A 16,395-nucleotide genomic window follows, 5' to 3' on the forward strand; every position below is an offset into this window, starting at 1 on the left:
ACTTCTCTTTGCGGGAATCAAAGATGAAAAAAAAAAAGTGTATAGGTCCGCTGTGCGTGCAAAATAAAAATTGATTTGCGTTTTCTTTTTCGTATAACTGAAAGAAAAATAAGTTGTCACCAATGAAAGAAAATATCACTTTTTTTCTCTCTCTACATCGATAACACATTTACGCGGTTTTTGCTTGCAAGAGGAGGGAGAATGTAGGTTCGTGGCCAACAATAGCTTCTCTTAGACTTTAAGGTGAAAACTCCTCATAGTTTCTATGCTTAATGTTTCGTCTTTAACGCTGCATTGAAGCAGGATAAGAGTTTTGCGAATGGAATGGAATGCACGTGCATACTTAGTTCTTTCTGAGCCGTTTCTTGAGCTGCTTAGGGTTTGGCAAGCTTTTCCACGACCCGAAAGGTCCACGTCCGCAAAGCGGGGAGGAATTTTCCTGTTTCAGTTTGGATAATTTCCTTTACTGTATTTGAATTAAACTTCCGCGAAAGATAAGTTTTTGCCTATTCGAGCCGGGGACTGATATTTTCTCTTTGTCATGTCTAAGAAAATCCTTCCCTAAATCAGGTTAAGCCAATGCTACGTGCCAGCTGATGTTTCACCAATAAAACTCGCTTCCCACGAGCACAGGAGCAATCATTAACACTTTAATAACTCTTCAGCATCAGCGAAAAGAGCATTAAACTAAGCCTAGACAGCAACAAGAAAGTCTTTTAAAGCGTCTGGGAAAATGCTTGTGTCTGACATACTTCTCAACTACATTTCATCACGTTAGCTGTGGCTTTCGAAATATTTTCCCATTTTTAGATGAAGAATTCATGTACCAGGTTCTGTTTTGTTAGCACTTAAGTTAAAAGAATCCATTTACACTGAAATTATTTTCGTAAATCTACAATTTGTTAAGCTTCGGAGTAAATACCCTCGAGATGTTGGCTGCACCACATCTTTTAACTCTCCCCATGCCTCTCTCGGTTTAGAAAGAAGGACTTGACTTAACCAAGATGAAGATAAAACAATTTAAAGATTTTTTATAATCATGCTAAATATGGAGCGTGAGAATTTCCTTGGTACGGTAGATTCGCATGTTTTTATCATGTATGACATATTTTTCTTTCCTTCTCTCTGTCGTTAATCTTTTCACTGGTCGGGTCAAACATCGCTTGATTCAGTCAATGAAGGCAATTTTTACCCCTGATTATTAAAAGCTTTGAATGATAGGCACTCAGCAGCAGATAATGGCTGTCCGCGTCACAATCACTTGAAGATGGCAAGCGCAGCTTTGGCAAACCTGTTAAGGCCAATCGTGAGGAGCCATTTAAAAAGCTATCATAGCTCGATTAATATTTAAGTAATGTATTTCCTACGTTTAAAACACTTCGTGTGTGACCAGCCATTTGAAGATCGATGGGCGATACTTTCACCTAGATAAGTTTGGTTTCGATTTGATTCTTTGCTACTTCTAAAGTGGGATATTTTCCTGTACTCTCAGGATATCAGCGAGAGTGTCAGGGAAGAGTCCAAATTTCACAAATAACCTCATCGACTGGTCAAGAAAATCATAATTTCATCGGCTTCCGTTAATCAAGTGGGGTCATCGGAGTTACTGGCGAGACCATCGCGTTTTCATTGTAAAGAAAACAATACTGTCAATGATATAAACCAAACCACTTTCGCGTGGACAGACCACTGCTGTGTTATTAGACACATGCCAAACGTCAAAAAATAAATTTTTAGACTGAGCTAATGACAAATTAGTTTAGAGGATAATTTTGAGGGGCCATTTTTTCCCTTCTCTTTTTTTGCTACATTTCATGAGAAGGGGCACGTTGCTGGAAATGATGCATGCTTTCTATCAAATATACGACCTCTTTGTAATTTTCTCTGTCCTCCCAAATCTCAAATTTTACCTCTCCTTAGGTACATACATGGTATTTGTCATAGCAGAGACTCAGCTGACATAACGGCGCCAAATTTATCAATAACGCAATCAAAACAGAATCTCAACAGACCACATTTTACACAGCAGTCCGAAGTACCGAGGAACGACGAATACCAAAAACACTGTTTGGCAATTCAGCGCGAGGGCAGATAGACGTGCTTATTACGAGCAATGTATTCCAATCGATTGTTATCATAACATGATTTCAAGAAAAATTAGATTACAGGAGTTCACTGAAATGTGCTCGGATTTATTGCAGCCCAGAGTGATTCTTCAACACCAAATATGATACTCATAAAATTTGACCCCTTGAAAACATGATATAGAGTGCTCGTGATATGATAATGACAAGGAGAAAAATGAGGCCCTTAAATTGATTAAGAAGGGCGGGCCCATCTGGCGAGTTCAATTTGAACACATGACAGGTAACGCAAAAATGCGCCTTTGAGTGCGTGAAAAGCACATTATTTTCCGCGTCTGCGTATAAAAATTACTTACAGCACAATTTAAGGAGGCTATGTGGCAAAAGAAGTGCATTTGTAGACATTTCCGTAGCGCGTGTAGCATTCAACACGGTCGTTAAATCCGTTTATCAAAACCGCATTTGGAATGTCCGTGAAATAATAATAAAGACTTTAATATCCTCAAGCAGACGTTGATGCTATAGATAAAGCCAATCTACTGCCAATCTTGCCCAGGCATTATCTATAATATGGGAGGTCTGTAAGTAGAGGTTGATCAGCCCCTAAATAGCATTGACACCACTGTGCGTCGGTGTTGAATCATACGAAGGCTCCTTGGATGCAGCATGTTCAACCCACCTCACTTGATCTACTGTAACTGCGCCTCTTTACCAGTGCTTCATAGCCCCAATGTGTATTCCGTGTGGAACTGTCCCATCCAAACGCCGTCCTCAGTTTACGGAACGTCATTAGACAGAACGGCCACACACGGCGGATCAAGCGAACAAACTGAAAACAGCGAAACGAACTCGTCGTCGAGTAGAAACCTCAAGTTTGGGATTGAGAATATTCTCTACGGAAAGTTGCAGTCAGGTAAGCTTTCTAAGACATCAAGGCACAAAGCTTATAAAGAATATAGAATGGTTGTAAAAGACATCATGTCTCCGGCCGCTGACTCAAATTAATTTTCAATAAATTCACTCTGTCGAGTGTTAGCCATACTTTAGATTTGATCTGAGCGAAACTCATAAAACATACAAAAAAATTTTTCAGTTTTTAAGAGATCATTGCTGAGTTAAAACTTCAAGTATAAACTGACTCTTGCAAGAGCTAGTATCAGTTCCTTTCACATACACGCATTACGAACGACTACATTCGTCGGTCACTGATCGCTTCACATACTAACGTTACCTAAATGCGGTTTTCTTGATAGAGATTTTTCACTTCTTATATGCTATTGTCATTTACCGGAGAAACGTATTGCTCTGATGAGATAAGATAGTTTTTTTTAACGTTTACCCTGTAGAATGTGAGCGCTCTTTAAGTGTTTGAATTGATGCTAGCCAAATTTTGCATTTGCTGAAGTGCGTCACGAAAGACATCCGCGCAGAAGCTCGGCGCAAATCACTGCAGGTATAACGGGGAAATGCTCTTAGAAATTTTAATTCCATGCAATCTAAGCTTAAAAGGCTGGAAACCTTGGTAAGGCGTTCACCTCTTTCATTGTACCTTTCACTTAAATGACCATACCCTCGCAAGTCTGTTTATTTTTCAGCGCAATCTTGCGAGTAGTTATGCTGTGAACTTGCTCTACTCCTTCAATTCCTCGCCTTAATGGCGACGAAATGTTAATCTTCTATGCTTAAAACGAGATAATTTTTTTAAGTTCTGTAACCAGTTCTGTGCTTAGCTTGGCCCGCAAGCTTTGAAACTGTACAGGGGACGACCGAAGTAAATTCGTGATATCTTATCACCTTTAGTGCCAGATAAGCGGTCTCGTTAACAACAGCACCGAGCGAATGTCGCCTCTGAATTTATAAGGCTTTTAGAAACCAAAAAAATTAGAGTGACCGCATTAAAGCTCTTGGTGAATTGCTTGCCAGGCAGCGGTTTGTTTTAGTGGCAGAACTGACGCGTTTTTGTCTGAAGCTCAACGACGTATATTTATCGTCATTGGTTAACTGTTACTTTTCACGATTCCCTTTTTTGTTAAGGATGCTTACAGACCTAATTTGACTTTTGGACTGAGACACTTCTAATTTTCTGTTGAAAAAGGGAGTTAAAAAACAATTACCAGGCTTTTCGTCTTTAAAGTAAACTAATTAATGAATATTTGAATAATTGAGTTTCCTTTAATCGCAGTTGAAAAACTTATGTCATTATGAGTCTATTTTTCAAACACAACCTGTTCGTGAAAATTCAATAGAGTGGACTTTTTCCCTAATGGATGAAAGCTTACTTTGACTGCGGAGATTTGAGTTTCTAATCTTGAATTATATTTCCATACATAGCGACGTAAATTAAGAAAGAGCTGTAATTTCGTGCCAAGAAAAGCTAATACACGTACGGAAACCTCTGTTTTACAAGCTATAGCACTCGCCAAAGTTGCCTCAAGATTTAAAATGGAGTCAATTGTCATCGTAATGAAGATTTTTTTTAATAGGTTATGTTTAAAGACTGTTATGCAATCGAAAACTGTATGAAGCAGTGAGCTGGCTAAATTCTGCGTCACATCAAAAGGGCAGCTATACTTCTAAAGAGCACAGTCCACTACTAAGGAGCAAAGAGTAAGTGCGTTTGGCACTCTCTCAGCCATTGTAGTTCAGAGTTCAATTTTCCCATTGAAATGTCCGAAAAAAATAAGGAAATTTTCTATTTTTATACATACATGTACAATGTACTTGTATCTACTATCACGCTTTTTGAAAAATTCCCTCAGAGTAGGCACAGGAAAAAATTGTTTAGTGTGTTTAAAAAAAAAGGGAATTTGAAGGAATTTTCGTGCTTCTTTTCGTGTTAAGACAATGCATAATACCACGAATTAAAAAAAAAAGCATTTATCGCATGCTTAGTGGTTTGAGCCTCAACTGAAATGTGTTAATAGTATTACAGTTTTAAGTACATTATGATAATTAATCATAAACACTATCCAAAAGACACAATTTGAGGTTTCTGATCCTGCACGACACGGATACATTTGATGTTTTGGTTCTCTACTTGTCCTTAAACTGAATTGCATTTTTGGCCAATGTTGTTGTTATCAATTAACTGATACCGAGTGGCGGAAATGGTTTGATTTCGCTTAGGACTAAAGTGAAATTGATACACCATGGGCGAAAAGTATACCGGTTTCTTGGTTGTTATGTGGTCTAGTGTTTGCTCGAAAGAAGTTTCGCGTTTCATTTCTGAGCTCATTTACTAAACAGAACTCTAAGAAACAGTGTTAAATGTCCCAGCTTCGAAAAAATTTTCAAAACAAGGACGTTGATCCTCCATGCTGCTGCCATAGAATTTTCGAGAAACAGAGCCATCATTTTGATAAAATATTTCATATCTTCTCAGAAGCTTGCCGCCACTCAGACTGTTCAGTGTGTGAAAGGGTAACGTCATTTCAACGACATGGGCAAATCGCCGGAACAATACATTTTAGAAGAACCTTGAAATAGCTTTGTAGAGACAACATCTCGGTACCATATTTTCTTCTCGTTAGCAAAAGCCACCAAAAAAGATTTGAGATCATTCATCGCGGTGGATACTCTGTAAATGAAGTATCATATCGCTTGTTTCAGTATGTTGATGTTATCACTTCCCATGTCGATCGCGTCGTATCGACCTCGTAAAACTCTTTTTCATAACCAAGAACAGAAAAAGAAGACTCGCAGCTTGTATTCGAAACATATTGCTATCTACAAATTGTCACATTGTGAGAAAAATTATAAAACTTCACAACAGACTAGTCACAGGACAGCTTAGTTCAAACTTCAGTCTTCCTATCCTGCTATGAGTCTATAACTCAGTGGTCGATCTTACGAAGTGCTAATCGAAGGTCGTAGGTTCTACTCCTATCGAGAGCAATTTGAGTTCTTTCTCTCCGAGTTCGCCTATGTCATTCCCTGAATTGCATCATCTTTCAACTTCTATTTCGTTTAAAACTCTTGATTCTCTCTTATCTTATTTATCATTTGATTTTCTTTGCTTTTTTTTTTTTGCCATCCTGTGGCGGTCTTTTTGTTTACCCAAGCTAAATATGGTAATTGCTGTGAAGATTTCGATCTTTACTAATGGTCATCAGATTGTTTTAAAGCTTATTTTACAAATGTATGAGGCTTTTCTCAGTTCTTTAATAGCCTGTCGTTAGTGAACCTCTTTTTCTTACGTCTGCTGGCACGGAACATGTGTAGCTTGTTTGTTTTATCTCAGGAATGGAATTTTCCATAAGAAACGACCCCTATAGGTTCGTTCATAGGAATATTCTGTTTAATCAATTACATTTTAACTTTGCATATCGCCTGTCCGTCGAATTTGTGTCGACGAAGACGCTTTAAAACAACTGCTTACAAAGGCAAGCCACTGACACAAATTTCATCTCTCCAAAATTTCTCCTTATCGTTGCAGCAGTTTAGTCTCAGCTCAGTTGCAAAACAAAAAAACAGCTATTGTCCCTTATAGATAGGCAGCCCTTTAGAATTAACTCCCGAATCTTTGAAGTATATTTCCGATATGATTAATTAGGGCGTGTGCTTGTTCATTATCGGTCGGGTTAATAAATATTTCCAAAGTAGCAGATCCTACGATAGTACGGTCAACATAACTGTGTCTATGTGTTTACAAACTCGCCGTTTCCTTTTCAGACTGACACTGAAAGATCTCACCAAGCTTTACCTTCATGACATGATTTGATTTTAATTAGAAATACCTCCTTGTATTCCGATGAGTGAATGGTCCAGGAGTTTGTTCAGATAATGATATCGTGTGGGAGTTTTTATCAGATATGAGAAATAAATTCAACTGATGTCAGTAAAGGAATCTGGCTTCGAGCACGAAAAGATTTATGGAAGAGATAGAAGAGTGAGGATGGGAAACACTTGTGTGAGCCTTGCATGAAACTCGGCATATATGGCGCCCCTCGGTTCGGGCTAAAGGAATGAATATGCCTTCATGACTTAGGAATTTGGGACGCGCCCTGAGTATGACGAGGTTTTCATAAAAAGCGCAAATTTGCGTGTTGAAACTGTGAAATGAATCGCGAAATGACACGTGTGCTAATCCATCTTTAAGTGAGATCTGTTTAATACATTTAATGGTATTCGGAAATATCGAGAATTTAAAATCTCGTATGTCATTGACGGCTTCGTTCAATTTTTTTTTTTTTTTTTTACAGTACCGACGGATTGCACACAGATGTTTCTCACACTTTGTTCGTGAAAAAACTACCACAGAAAATCCCATTTATAAAACAACTAAGCGATACACAGGAAGATTTTGTCAACTACCGAATCAACCGCCCATCGAGACAGCGACAATTCTTCCGTCTCATAAGCTCCCGTAAATCTGTAACTGAATTGTGGCTTCAGACGAAAGAAAATGCCTGACCTCGCTTAAGTTTAAGAACACCTTGAAAAATAGTGTATATGTTGACGGAAAGATTTTGAGTTCTGTCTGACTTCAACCAACTTGTCAGCTTCAGAGTGAAATCATCATCTTTACTTAAATCTCCAAAGCTTTTATCTTACTTTAAGAAATTAATTACCATAACCCTTACCTTAACCCCAGCCTAATTGTGTTTTTTTTTTTATTATTGGCAACGTTTTCAATAACAATAGAAGTTTTAAAAGTTTCAAACAGTGTAAATCTTGTAGTGTAGAGTTCTTCGATAGCGGGTCTTATTTGCTCTTGTCTTGCTTGCGTACCTGCTTTTGCAATTTTTTTCTTCTTCAGGTTTTAACAGGCTTCCCCATCTTCCTTTCATCTTTCGTCCGTTTAGAGGATCGCTTACTAGTATCAACGGCTGTTTTCCTATCTTAGCCCATTCCTATACTCCTATCTTAGCCCATTCCTATACTCCCATCTTAGCCCATTCCTATACTCCTATCTTAGCCCATTCCTATACTCCTATCTTAGCCCATTCCTATACTCCTATCTTAGCCCATTCCTATACTCCAATCTTAGCCCATTCCTATACTCCTATCTTAGCCCATTCCTATACTCCTATCTTAGCCCATTCCTATACTCCCATCTTAGCCCATTCCTATACTCCTATCTTAGCCCATTCCTATACTCCTATCTTAGCCCATTCCTATACTCCTATCTTAGCCCATTCCTATACTCCTATCTTAGCCTATTCCTATACTCCTATCTTAGCCCATTCCTATACTCCTATCTTAGCCCATTCCTATACTCCTATCTTAGCCCATTCCTATACTCCTATCTTAGCCCATTCCTATACTCCTATCTTAGCCCATTCCTATACTCCTATCCTAGCCCATTCCTATACTCCTATCTTAGCCCATTCCTATACTCTTATCTTAGGCCATTCCTATACTCCTATCTTAGCCTATTCCTATACTCCTATCTCGTCCATATATGATTCTGTCCTCTCCTACAAGCCGAAATCCTACGCTGCTCACCGTTCTTGGCCACTGAATCTTACGGAACTTTATTCTGAAAAATTTTGGCGATCGTGCTTTGTGGCTTATTCGATTTACTGCTTGGTTAGATCCTTTCTTTTTCCAATTTACTTATTGGATGAAGCTGAACATAAAGTAATAGTACCTCAGCAGCAAAGATGTATGGCTTCATTTTTAAGGGAATTAATGGGAAGGTTAAGCATTTCAGTCCCAAAATCTTGTGATAATTTTTCCTTTCTGTCTGCTATACACTTCTTATTTTTCGAGTCTTCAGAATTAAGAGTTGAATCAAATTATGAACTCTCTAGTAAATTAGGATGATCTTTTTAGCGTAATTTAGATCATGGTGTTTCTAAGAAAGAGCCATATCTTGTACTCTGCTCGTTTTTCAAGCGAGGTATTTTCTTTCTCTTTGAGACTGAAATAGGTTTATGAAATTCTTTTAGAGCAGCTATGGAACACTTTGGTCACCGTTTTAGAAATTCACACCAGAACATAATCAAACACCTTTTATTTTGTTATATTAAAAAGTTTCATTTGGCGCAGCGTTTATCTTTTCGCAGACGGAAAGCGATTTTCAATTTGGAAAAAAAACAGGTATTGTTTCTTTGGAAGATGAACTTTCTTTCTTAATATTCCTTTGAAGAAAAGTACGGTCAAATCAGAGTAAGTAAGCAGACCAGGGTGAGAGCTATCACTAATAAACATAAACACTTGTGTTTCAGACCCTCATGTCGTTCACAGACCATTCCTAAGCAACCATGAGCTCACCTACATTCACCATCAACCCTTCACTTCACCCATGCGCACTTCCAGCCGGCCTTGGTGTCGCCCAGTCTTCACGCAGCTCCAACGAAGAGGCCTAGAGAAGCGTTTCCAGGTGACCAAGTACGTAACAAAAAGGGAGCGGTTACAGATCGGCGCCATGTTGGGTTTGTCTGAGACGCAGGTAAAGGTATGGTTCCAGAACAGGAGAACGAAATGGAGACACGAAGCTGCGAGAAAAGAAGAAAAACTGAAAGAAAGAGCGTTGAAAAAGGTGGAAGACAGCAACCAAGAGGAAGAAACGACGACTGAAAGCGACGAGACAGAGAAGACCGCCGAAGAATGTTCGTGTGAGGTCGGCGTCATAGAGTAATGATAACGCTGATGACGAAAAATTACTTCATGAGAAAAGTAATTGTGATTCTAAGCGATGACCGAACGCAGTTTTTAAAATTAGAAGGATTAAAATAGCTTAATTGCGATTCAACAGCAACGAGTTGTCATTAATGTGGATAACTCAAGTTGGACAAAGTCTAAAACTTTGTCTAGACATTTGATAGGAAATCCTGGCGTAAATGGCATTGAATAAAGAAAAAAATCTTCAAGGACACTGACATTTGTAAAATTAGAAACTAAACTGAGAAGAAAGGAGTCAATATCATGTCATTACGTCAGAGTATCGTGTAAAACACAGTATCATGATTCAGTTCTTCATTGTTCTCTCATTTATTTCATGTAAGTATAATGTCTATTAAAACAGTAACACCCGATTGATCTTTCGTGCTCTCAAATTCCTCCGTCACTCTTCACTCTTTGTCGATAGGAGAAGTTTAACTGCCCTGCTGTGTTCTTTGAATGTGTCCTGCTTTGCTTTTCCAGTTCGGCTGGTGAGATTTCAGTCACCATATGGCCCCTCCCTACAAGTGGTTGCTATGCAACTTCTCCTAAAGAGGACAATGAATTATTCAGCTAACAGGTAATGAGAATATACAACCAAATCGACTAAAAGATCATTTATCTTGCAATCGGTGTGAGATTCTTCTAACTAATTCACACGGAAATGAGCGGAAATAGAGACTTGAAAACAATTTTGGCTTGAAATTCTCTCTTATTATCTGATTAGATCTCTGTTCTGGTGTACGAACCTGAATCCATTGAAAGTTTTTTTTTTCTTTCTTTGCTAAATGGCATACTCATCGATGTAGTTAGCTGGTATAGTAGACAGACCCCCTTAAAATTAAACCTTTGCCCCTCGGCCCCCGCTGTGCTTCAATGTAACGCGCTAAGTCTCTGGATAATATTTTGACGTAGAGCTCCGTTAGATAGTAGAGCGTCCGGATTAATGTAAACAACGAACATTCCGTGGCCTAAAACAAACGTAAGTCTTGTGTAAAAGATATGTCAATGACTTAAATCATTTTCCACAAAATACATTTTTTTTCTGACGGATTTTAGATCTTGTGTTGCATGCTCTGAGGCAACATCGGAGAGAGTGAAAACAGACTTACTTCGTATTGTGCCAACCTCGCTTCGACGGCCTTGGGAACGAGATTGTAACTATGCCTGTTAACAATAAAATCAGGGTAATTATCAGTTAAAAATTGTAACTTTAAGTAGGAAAATTAGAATGAAATTTATCCTGTCTGACGCTTTGAGGTCGTTTGAGTTTGATAACAGAGACATCATAAATTGACCTACATTTTAATTGCAATAAGCATTTGGTTTCAATTTTGAGATCGGTTACACTATAATTATTTCATCAAACGTGATGATCTGAGTAAATAAACTTGTGTTTTTAGATCGTTTTTTAACTCAAAATAACCATTACGACCGGAAAAATATGGCATACTTTTATTGAAATAAACGGAAAGAAGGCAGATATCCATCAAACCCAGGCTGTCTCTTATCGTCTCGTATATCTCAAATTAGAACCATGCAGTAAAATGTTGTCGTCCAAAAAGGCCACAATTTTTTTTTACCGTGTACGATATCCGGGAAAAAAGTAAAAAAAAAAAAAAGACCACCACTTTGAATACTGACATTTGTTTTCGACTAAAGCGCTCGATTAATTTGCAAACGTTCCAAGTGTTGTTTTAGTCGACTAGAATTGAATGATCTAAATTTAGTGTTAAACCGCAGGGTCACTGATGACACCCAAGCATCATCTTTCCCTTTGCACAGAACCTGGGGAAAAAACAGTAGACATCTCGACACCCAGGAAGCAGAGCTCGGAGGTAGGGGGTAGGTGGGGGGGAGACAGGGAACGTCCTCAGAGTGGTACCAATGTACATTGCAATACACCCCTACACTGCATAGGTTCAAGGTTGTTGAACTGTCCTCGTCTGAAATGGGTACCAACAGTAAGTTTTTTATATCTTTGAAATATAAATAGCCAAGATTTAAAACACCAGATCTTAACATAGGTTAAAAAAGGGTTTTAAGATAAGTTTGCTGTATGTATGTTGCATGTATACAGTTTAATCAATTTTTCATCCGTTCTCAGCTCTTACCTCTGATAGTATCTATCTTTTCTCCTCGCCCACTCCTCCCCTCTCCTCTTCCCTTCTCCTCCTCCTTCTCCCCCAGAAAACAATAAAGATACGTAAAAGCCACCACAGAGTCCAAGATAAGGTGATTGGCAGAAATAGGTGTCGGACGGGAAACTTTTATCGACTGTGCTGATCTGTTACTCTGTGATAACCTGGGAGGTCCCACGGACGGTTATAAGAGACTCGTGGTTTTCCAAGTAGCTCAAAAAGAACAATCCCCGCGACATAAAATTATGAACTCATCGATGATTTATTGTCAATGTGATTTCTGCGGAAGACTTCCTCCACAAATCAGTGCTATCAGTGACAGCCTGGTAACTCAGTTAAAACTTACAACAACTCTGCCACACTTGAGCGCTAGCAGTTTCATAGATGCGCCAATTGCAACAACCATGCAAACAGATGAAGCGCGAGAAACAACCGAATTAAATACCTCGTGGAAAGCTCAACCTCAAAGACAACAAGAAAAACTGAAGTTTGGGATTGAGACGATCCTATATGGTTCTTCCAAATCAGGTAAGGTAAAGCTCCATGGTTTCACTTGAGAAAGAACAAAGCGTGACCTTTTTTTCTTTACCACTATCAATTTCTAAGGTGCAAGCCTGCACTTAAGGAGAATTAACTTCTTTATTGGCAGATATTCAGCGTTGCGTCATTTTGAAATTCTTACAGTTTGGTCTTCTGACTTGACAATTGTTGAAGCGATTGCTGACAGGTAAAAATCGAGTTCCAAATAAAGCTAAATGGTTGTTGTTTTCATCGAGTGTATGGTTTAAACTTCGAACCAGGAAAGTATATCGAATTCAAGAGCGAAATGGAGACTGCAAATCGATCGTGGGTATTCAAAGCCGATTGTGGCTTACGGCTTAACGTATTTGATGTTAATTTGCCATAAAACCATTCATAATAATTTACAAACCAGAGTCGTCGACTTTAACACCCACGATGCAAACTAAACATGAACTGGAAATTGTCAAGCCTAACCAATCAACTACTCAGGGTGAAAAGCGGTTAACAAAAAAATTCTTGGCTTTTGGCGCATTAAACGGCGGAAGGCTTAGAATTTAACGGCCTAGCCTACAACGAAATAAAGGGAGTCACGAAATGATTTTTCAATCTTAAAAAGGCCGGACAGTGAGGTTTTTTTTATCGTTGGAGTTTTGCGCAAATCAGCGTGATACTCTTCTTGTGTGTCCTTTTTTGATCTGCAAAATTCTTTCCTTCGGACAGTGAGTCGCTTTCGCTTCCGCCGCGCTTAAGATAGTGATCAGTTTGAAACCAACCAAGCCGTTACTTTTATATTACACTACCGGCCAGTATTTCCTTTATTTATTTATAGCCGGAAATTAGGTTAATTTTGAGAGTAATGGAGTGATTCCAACTTGTGTACAAGAGGTACTCTTTTTGCGGTAGCTTCGCCTTTGTGATACATCCTGTCTCAGGTTACTCTAGGAAATGGCTGCATACATTGTAACGGCCTGAATGGCATTCCTCAGGAGTCTTTTCCTTGCAAAGGTGTGAGAAGGAGGAAATAGCAGAAGTTTTCTAACATTAGGACACCAACCTCGTCGTAACATTTCTTTATTATAGCTATACGCAGTTTTGCACGCCTTCTCTTCGTGCTTCTTCATTCCGTGTGGGTTAGAAATTCTTTTGATGGCATTTAAGCGATGGAACATTCTTGATTTCCAATTTTGTAGCCCTATGTAGGACAAAAAAACAATAATCTGCTTTTGCATTAAGTATTCAGCTCGAGTTTCCCCCATTCTAATGCATTGTTCTCGCATCTTATTTGTTTTGATCTATCAATAAATAATGATACATGATTTAAATTACAAATGAATAAAGGCTGATAGTTTCGAAAGAAACTGTTTGGGGCTGCGTCGGTGGGAGTAACGAAATAATTTGGATATATCAACAAAGTTGAAATGGTAAATTGGCTACCGTTACAATCGTTACGGTGGCCAATTTACCATTTCATCTTTGTTGATACATCCATATGATTTAAATTAGTTTCAATCGTGGTTTGTATTATTTTTTTTTTTGCTTGTGTTCTCTCATAAGACGGTCTTACGAGAAGTCGGATTTTGCTCCGTTCGCGACCCCACTTTGACCTGACTTCAAAGGCAGCTGCGAACTTTAACTCCCATGATCTGACAGGTAATTTTCACATGTAGCTGCTCTCTTTCTTGTGTAGAGAGTCTAGTGTCAACGAGGAAGGATAACACCTCTGAGCTTATCTATTTTGACTTTCACTGTAGTGAACATATCAATATATATGAAGGACTACGGCGTGGTTACACGTCTAAAATTGACTGAAAACAGTCGTGTCCATAAACTAAATTAAAAAATACATGAACGAAAAGCAAACTTGGTTGATTTTACACTGAATTCCTCCAAAATTCCGCCGTGACAAAAAAAAGAAAAACTGCCGCTATAGCGACGCGCAGGGTCAGTCAAAACCTGTAACCATTTCACACTTTCCCTTGGTCTGAAAACAAAACGGAGAAAAACAAAAGCAAAACCCAGTGGTTGCCTTAGTGCTTGTAAGGCCCATCTCCTTGTAGAGGTCGAAACGTTTAGTAACTTGTTGTGACTCTGGAAAGACCTCCGACTCTTTAATTTGTTAGTGCCATCTTTGCCTTTTCACCTGGGCCTTAAACGTCTTAAACAAGTTCCGGTTAACGAACTACTTAGATGTCGACCTCAAACAATGCCTCACAAAACCCCCTGATTTCTTTCCACAGACTAAAAAAAAGTACTTTATATGATTTAGAAAGAACCATAAATTATTCCTAAATTTCGTGAGACATCCGATATGGAAACTCGTGATCTTTTTCGCCTTTCGCTTAAGAGGCTACAGAAATAATCTCAGCTTGAAGAACTGATCTGCTTTTGAATTTTAATTAACTGGATATACATAGTTTATGTAAGTAATGCTGAAGGGTGACAGTTCATAATACATTCAAACGATCATAAACTGATTATTAAAACAAATCGGTTATTTTTTCAATAATCATTCTTATGCAGGTACAGGCAAGTCAGGAACAGTTTTTGTATAGAAATGAGATCGCAAAAGGTCGCACGTTTGTTGCAAGAATTCTTTCCTTTTTCTGAAAAAGAAAGAAAAGAAAGAGAAAGAGAGAGATAGAATAAAGAAAATTAGTGTAAGAAGTGTCAGGTCGAAGCCCCACCCTATTTTAGCAGATTAGCCCCAAGGCAGGCCATGGTTTTCCTGTTTTGTCAAGCCAAAGTCTTAAATCACTGATTCGCCGGAAGTGCACACTTAAGAAGATTTTAAAATCCTCTAAATCTTCCGATTGAAATGCTATTCAATACATTAGCTTTGATAACTCCTACTCGACGATGGCTGTTTCTACATTTTGATTGTATACAGTACTTCTTGCGGTTATCCAGCAACAGAAGTAAACGCGAAGCGAGCTTTGAGCGAGTGCTAAGATCGTCTTCCCTAAAACACTTCAAGTACGATCTCCTAATCCAGCGAAGTGATTTAAAACGCACGCACAGCGAGTCTGTGCTGAGATGGTGGAAAATGAAAGCCACAGTCAAACGGAAATAAAAGGGTTTGAATAACAGCTATCAGGAAATACAATAGATTAAGAAATCGCCGGATTACGAATCTCTGAAGGAACGTCAACAAATGATGTTCATTTCCATTATTTTTTTTTTCAGACCCTCAGGCTACCACCCGACCTAATGTTACCTTCACAACTCCCCTCAGTGTGACAAGACAAATGCATTCCCCATCCTGGTCCCGTCCGGTTTTCTCCGACCATCAACGAAAAACATTAGAAGAACGCTTCCAGACTCAACACTACTTGGATAAACGTGAGAGGTACCGCTTGTCACTGTGTCTTGGGCTCACGGAGCATCAGATAAAGGTCTGGTTCCAAAATAGACGGGTGAAGTGGAGACATTCGCAGGAAGCAAAACCAGATCGAAATACAAAACTTCCCCGTGCCGAGAAAACTGCAAGGAAACATTGATAGATACGAAAAAAGAAACCCCTGGAAAAATATACTTTTCCGATTTGACTTATCTCACGTGAAAGTTAGGAAAGAAATTCTGTTAGGTTGCTACTAAGAGAAAAAGAGGCATTGTTTTGATTTCGCCTAAGATGTGAATGAAAAGATTCCATTGAGATGACCTAACACGCTTTTTTGGTTTGTGTGTGATGTGCAAGTAAGCTCCATTAGCGTGTAGCAACACAAGCGGCCAAGACGCGAGCCCAGAAAGAGCCTACCGGGCGAAGGGTGTCCTCGAGGGACTGCAAACCTGTTTTTCTCTTCTTTCGCAAGTGTGAGTGTAGTCACTTGTTGTTCTGGAAACATAATGCTGTAATTACGCATTCATGTTTAAAAGTCGAATGTATAAACCTATTAAATAGAGTTCTCTTTGGTAACAAACCGAAATCTCCAATAACAGTGATGAGTATTATTTTCTGTTGACTACTGTTTCAGTTGAATTTTGTATTAAAAAAAATCGTGGGCAAATATAGCAAATTGAATGATAAAGAGCGGGAAACGATG

General features: G+C 38.7%; 2 protein-coding genes and 1 long non-coding RNA gene across 3 annotated transcripts; 2 read left to right on the top strand and 1 right to left on the bottom strand.

Annotated features, from left to right (window-relative positions):
* The first annotated feature begins 2,670 nt into the window (after positions 1-2,670).
* On the top strand, positions 2,671-10,066 carry LOC111342500 (uncharacterized). The gene is made up of 2 exons (XM_022949591.2): positions 2,671-2,997; positions 9,257-10,066. The coding sequence occupies exons 1-2, from the start codon at positions 2,751-2,753 to the stop codon at positions 9,667-9,669; spliced, it is 660 nt and encodes a 219-aa protein (XP_022805326.2). The 5' UTR covers positions 2,671-2,750; the 3' UTR covers positions 9,670-10,066.
* A 45-nt stretch (positions 10,067-10,111) lies between these two features.
* LOC148719504 (uncharacterized) lies at positions 10,112-12,060 on the bottom strand. Its single transcript, XR_015993654.1, has 3 exons — positions 11,807-12,060; positions 10,805-10,859; positions 10,112-10,240 (listed from the first exon to the last, which is right to left on the bottom strand). It is a non-coding gene; the product is annotated as an uncharacterized LOC148719504 (long non-coding RNA).
* On the top strand, positions 12,053-16,272 carry LOC148719505 (homeobox protein Nkx-6.3-like). The gene is made up of 2 exons (XM_088740212.1): positions 12,053-12,361; positions 15,539-16,272. The coding sequence occupies exons 1-2, from the start codon at positions 12,079-12,081 to the stop codon at positions 15,850-15,852; spliced, it is 597 nt and encodes a 198-aa protein (XP_088596338.1). The 5' UTR covers positions 12,053-12,078; the 3' UTR covers positions 15,853-16,272.
* Positions 16,273-16,395: the final 123 nt, after the last annotated feature.

This window comes from Stylophora pistillata, chromosome 12, assembly GCF_964205215.1.
Source record: "Stylophora pistillata chromosome 12, jaStyPist1.2, whole genome shotgun sequence".
NCBI classification, from domain to species: domain Eukaryota; kingdom Metazoa; phylum Cnidaria; class Anthozoa; order Scleractinia; family Pocilloporidae; genus Stylophora; species Stylophora pistillata.

Excerpts from the sequence above, each read along its gene's own strand:
- LOC111342500 (XM_022949591.2), top strand. The coding sequence starts at position 2,751 with ATGTTCAACCCACCTCACTTGATCTACTGTAACTGCGCCTCTTTACCA. Across the intron at positions 2,998-9,256 it reads CTACGGAAAGTTGCAGTCAG|ACCCTCATGTCGTTCACAGA; the intron begins GTAAGCTTTCTA and ends CTTGTGTTTCAG.
- LOC148719505 (XM_088740212.1), top strand. The coding sequence starts at position 12,079 with ATGAACTCATCGATGATTTATTGTCAATGTGATTTCTGCGGAAGACTT. Across the intron at positions 12,362-15,538 it reads ATATGGTTCTTCCAAATCAG|ACCCTCAGGCTACCACCCGA; the intron begins GTAAGGTAAAGC and ends TTTTTTTTTCAG.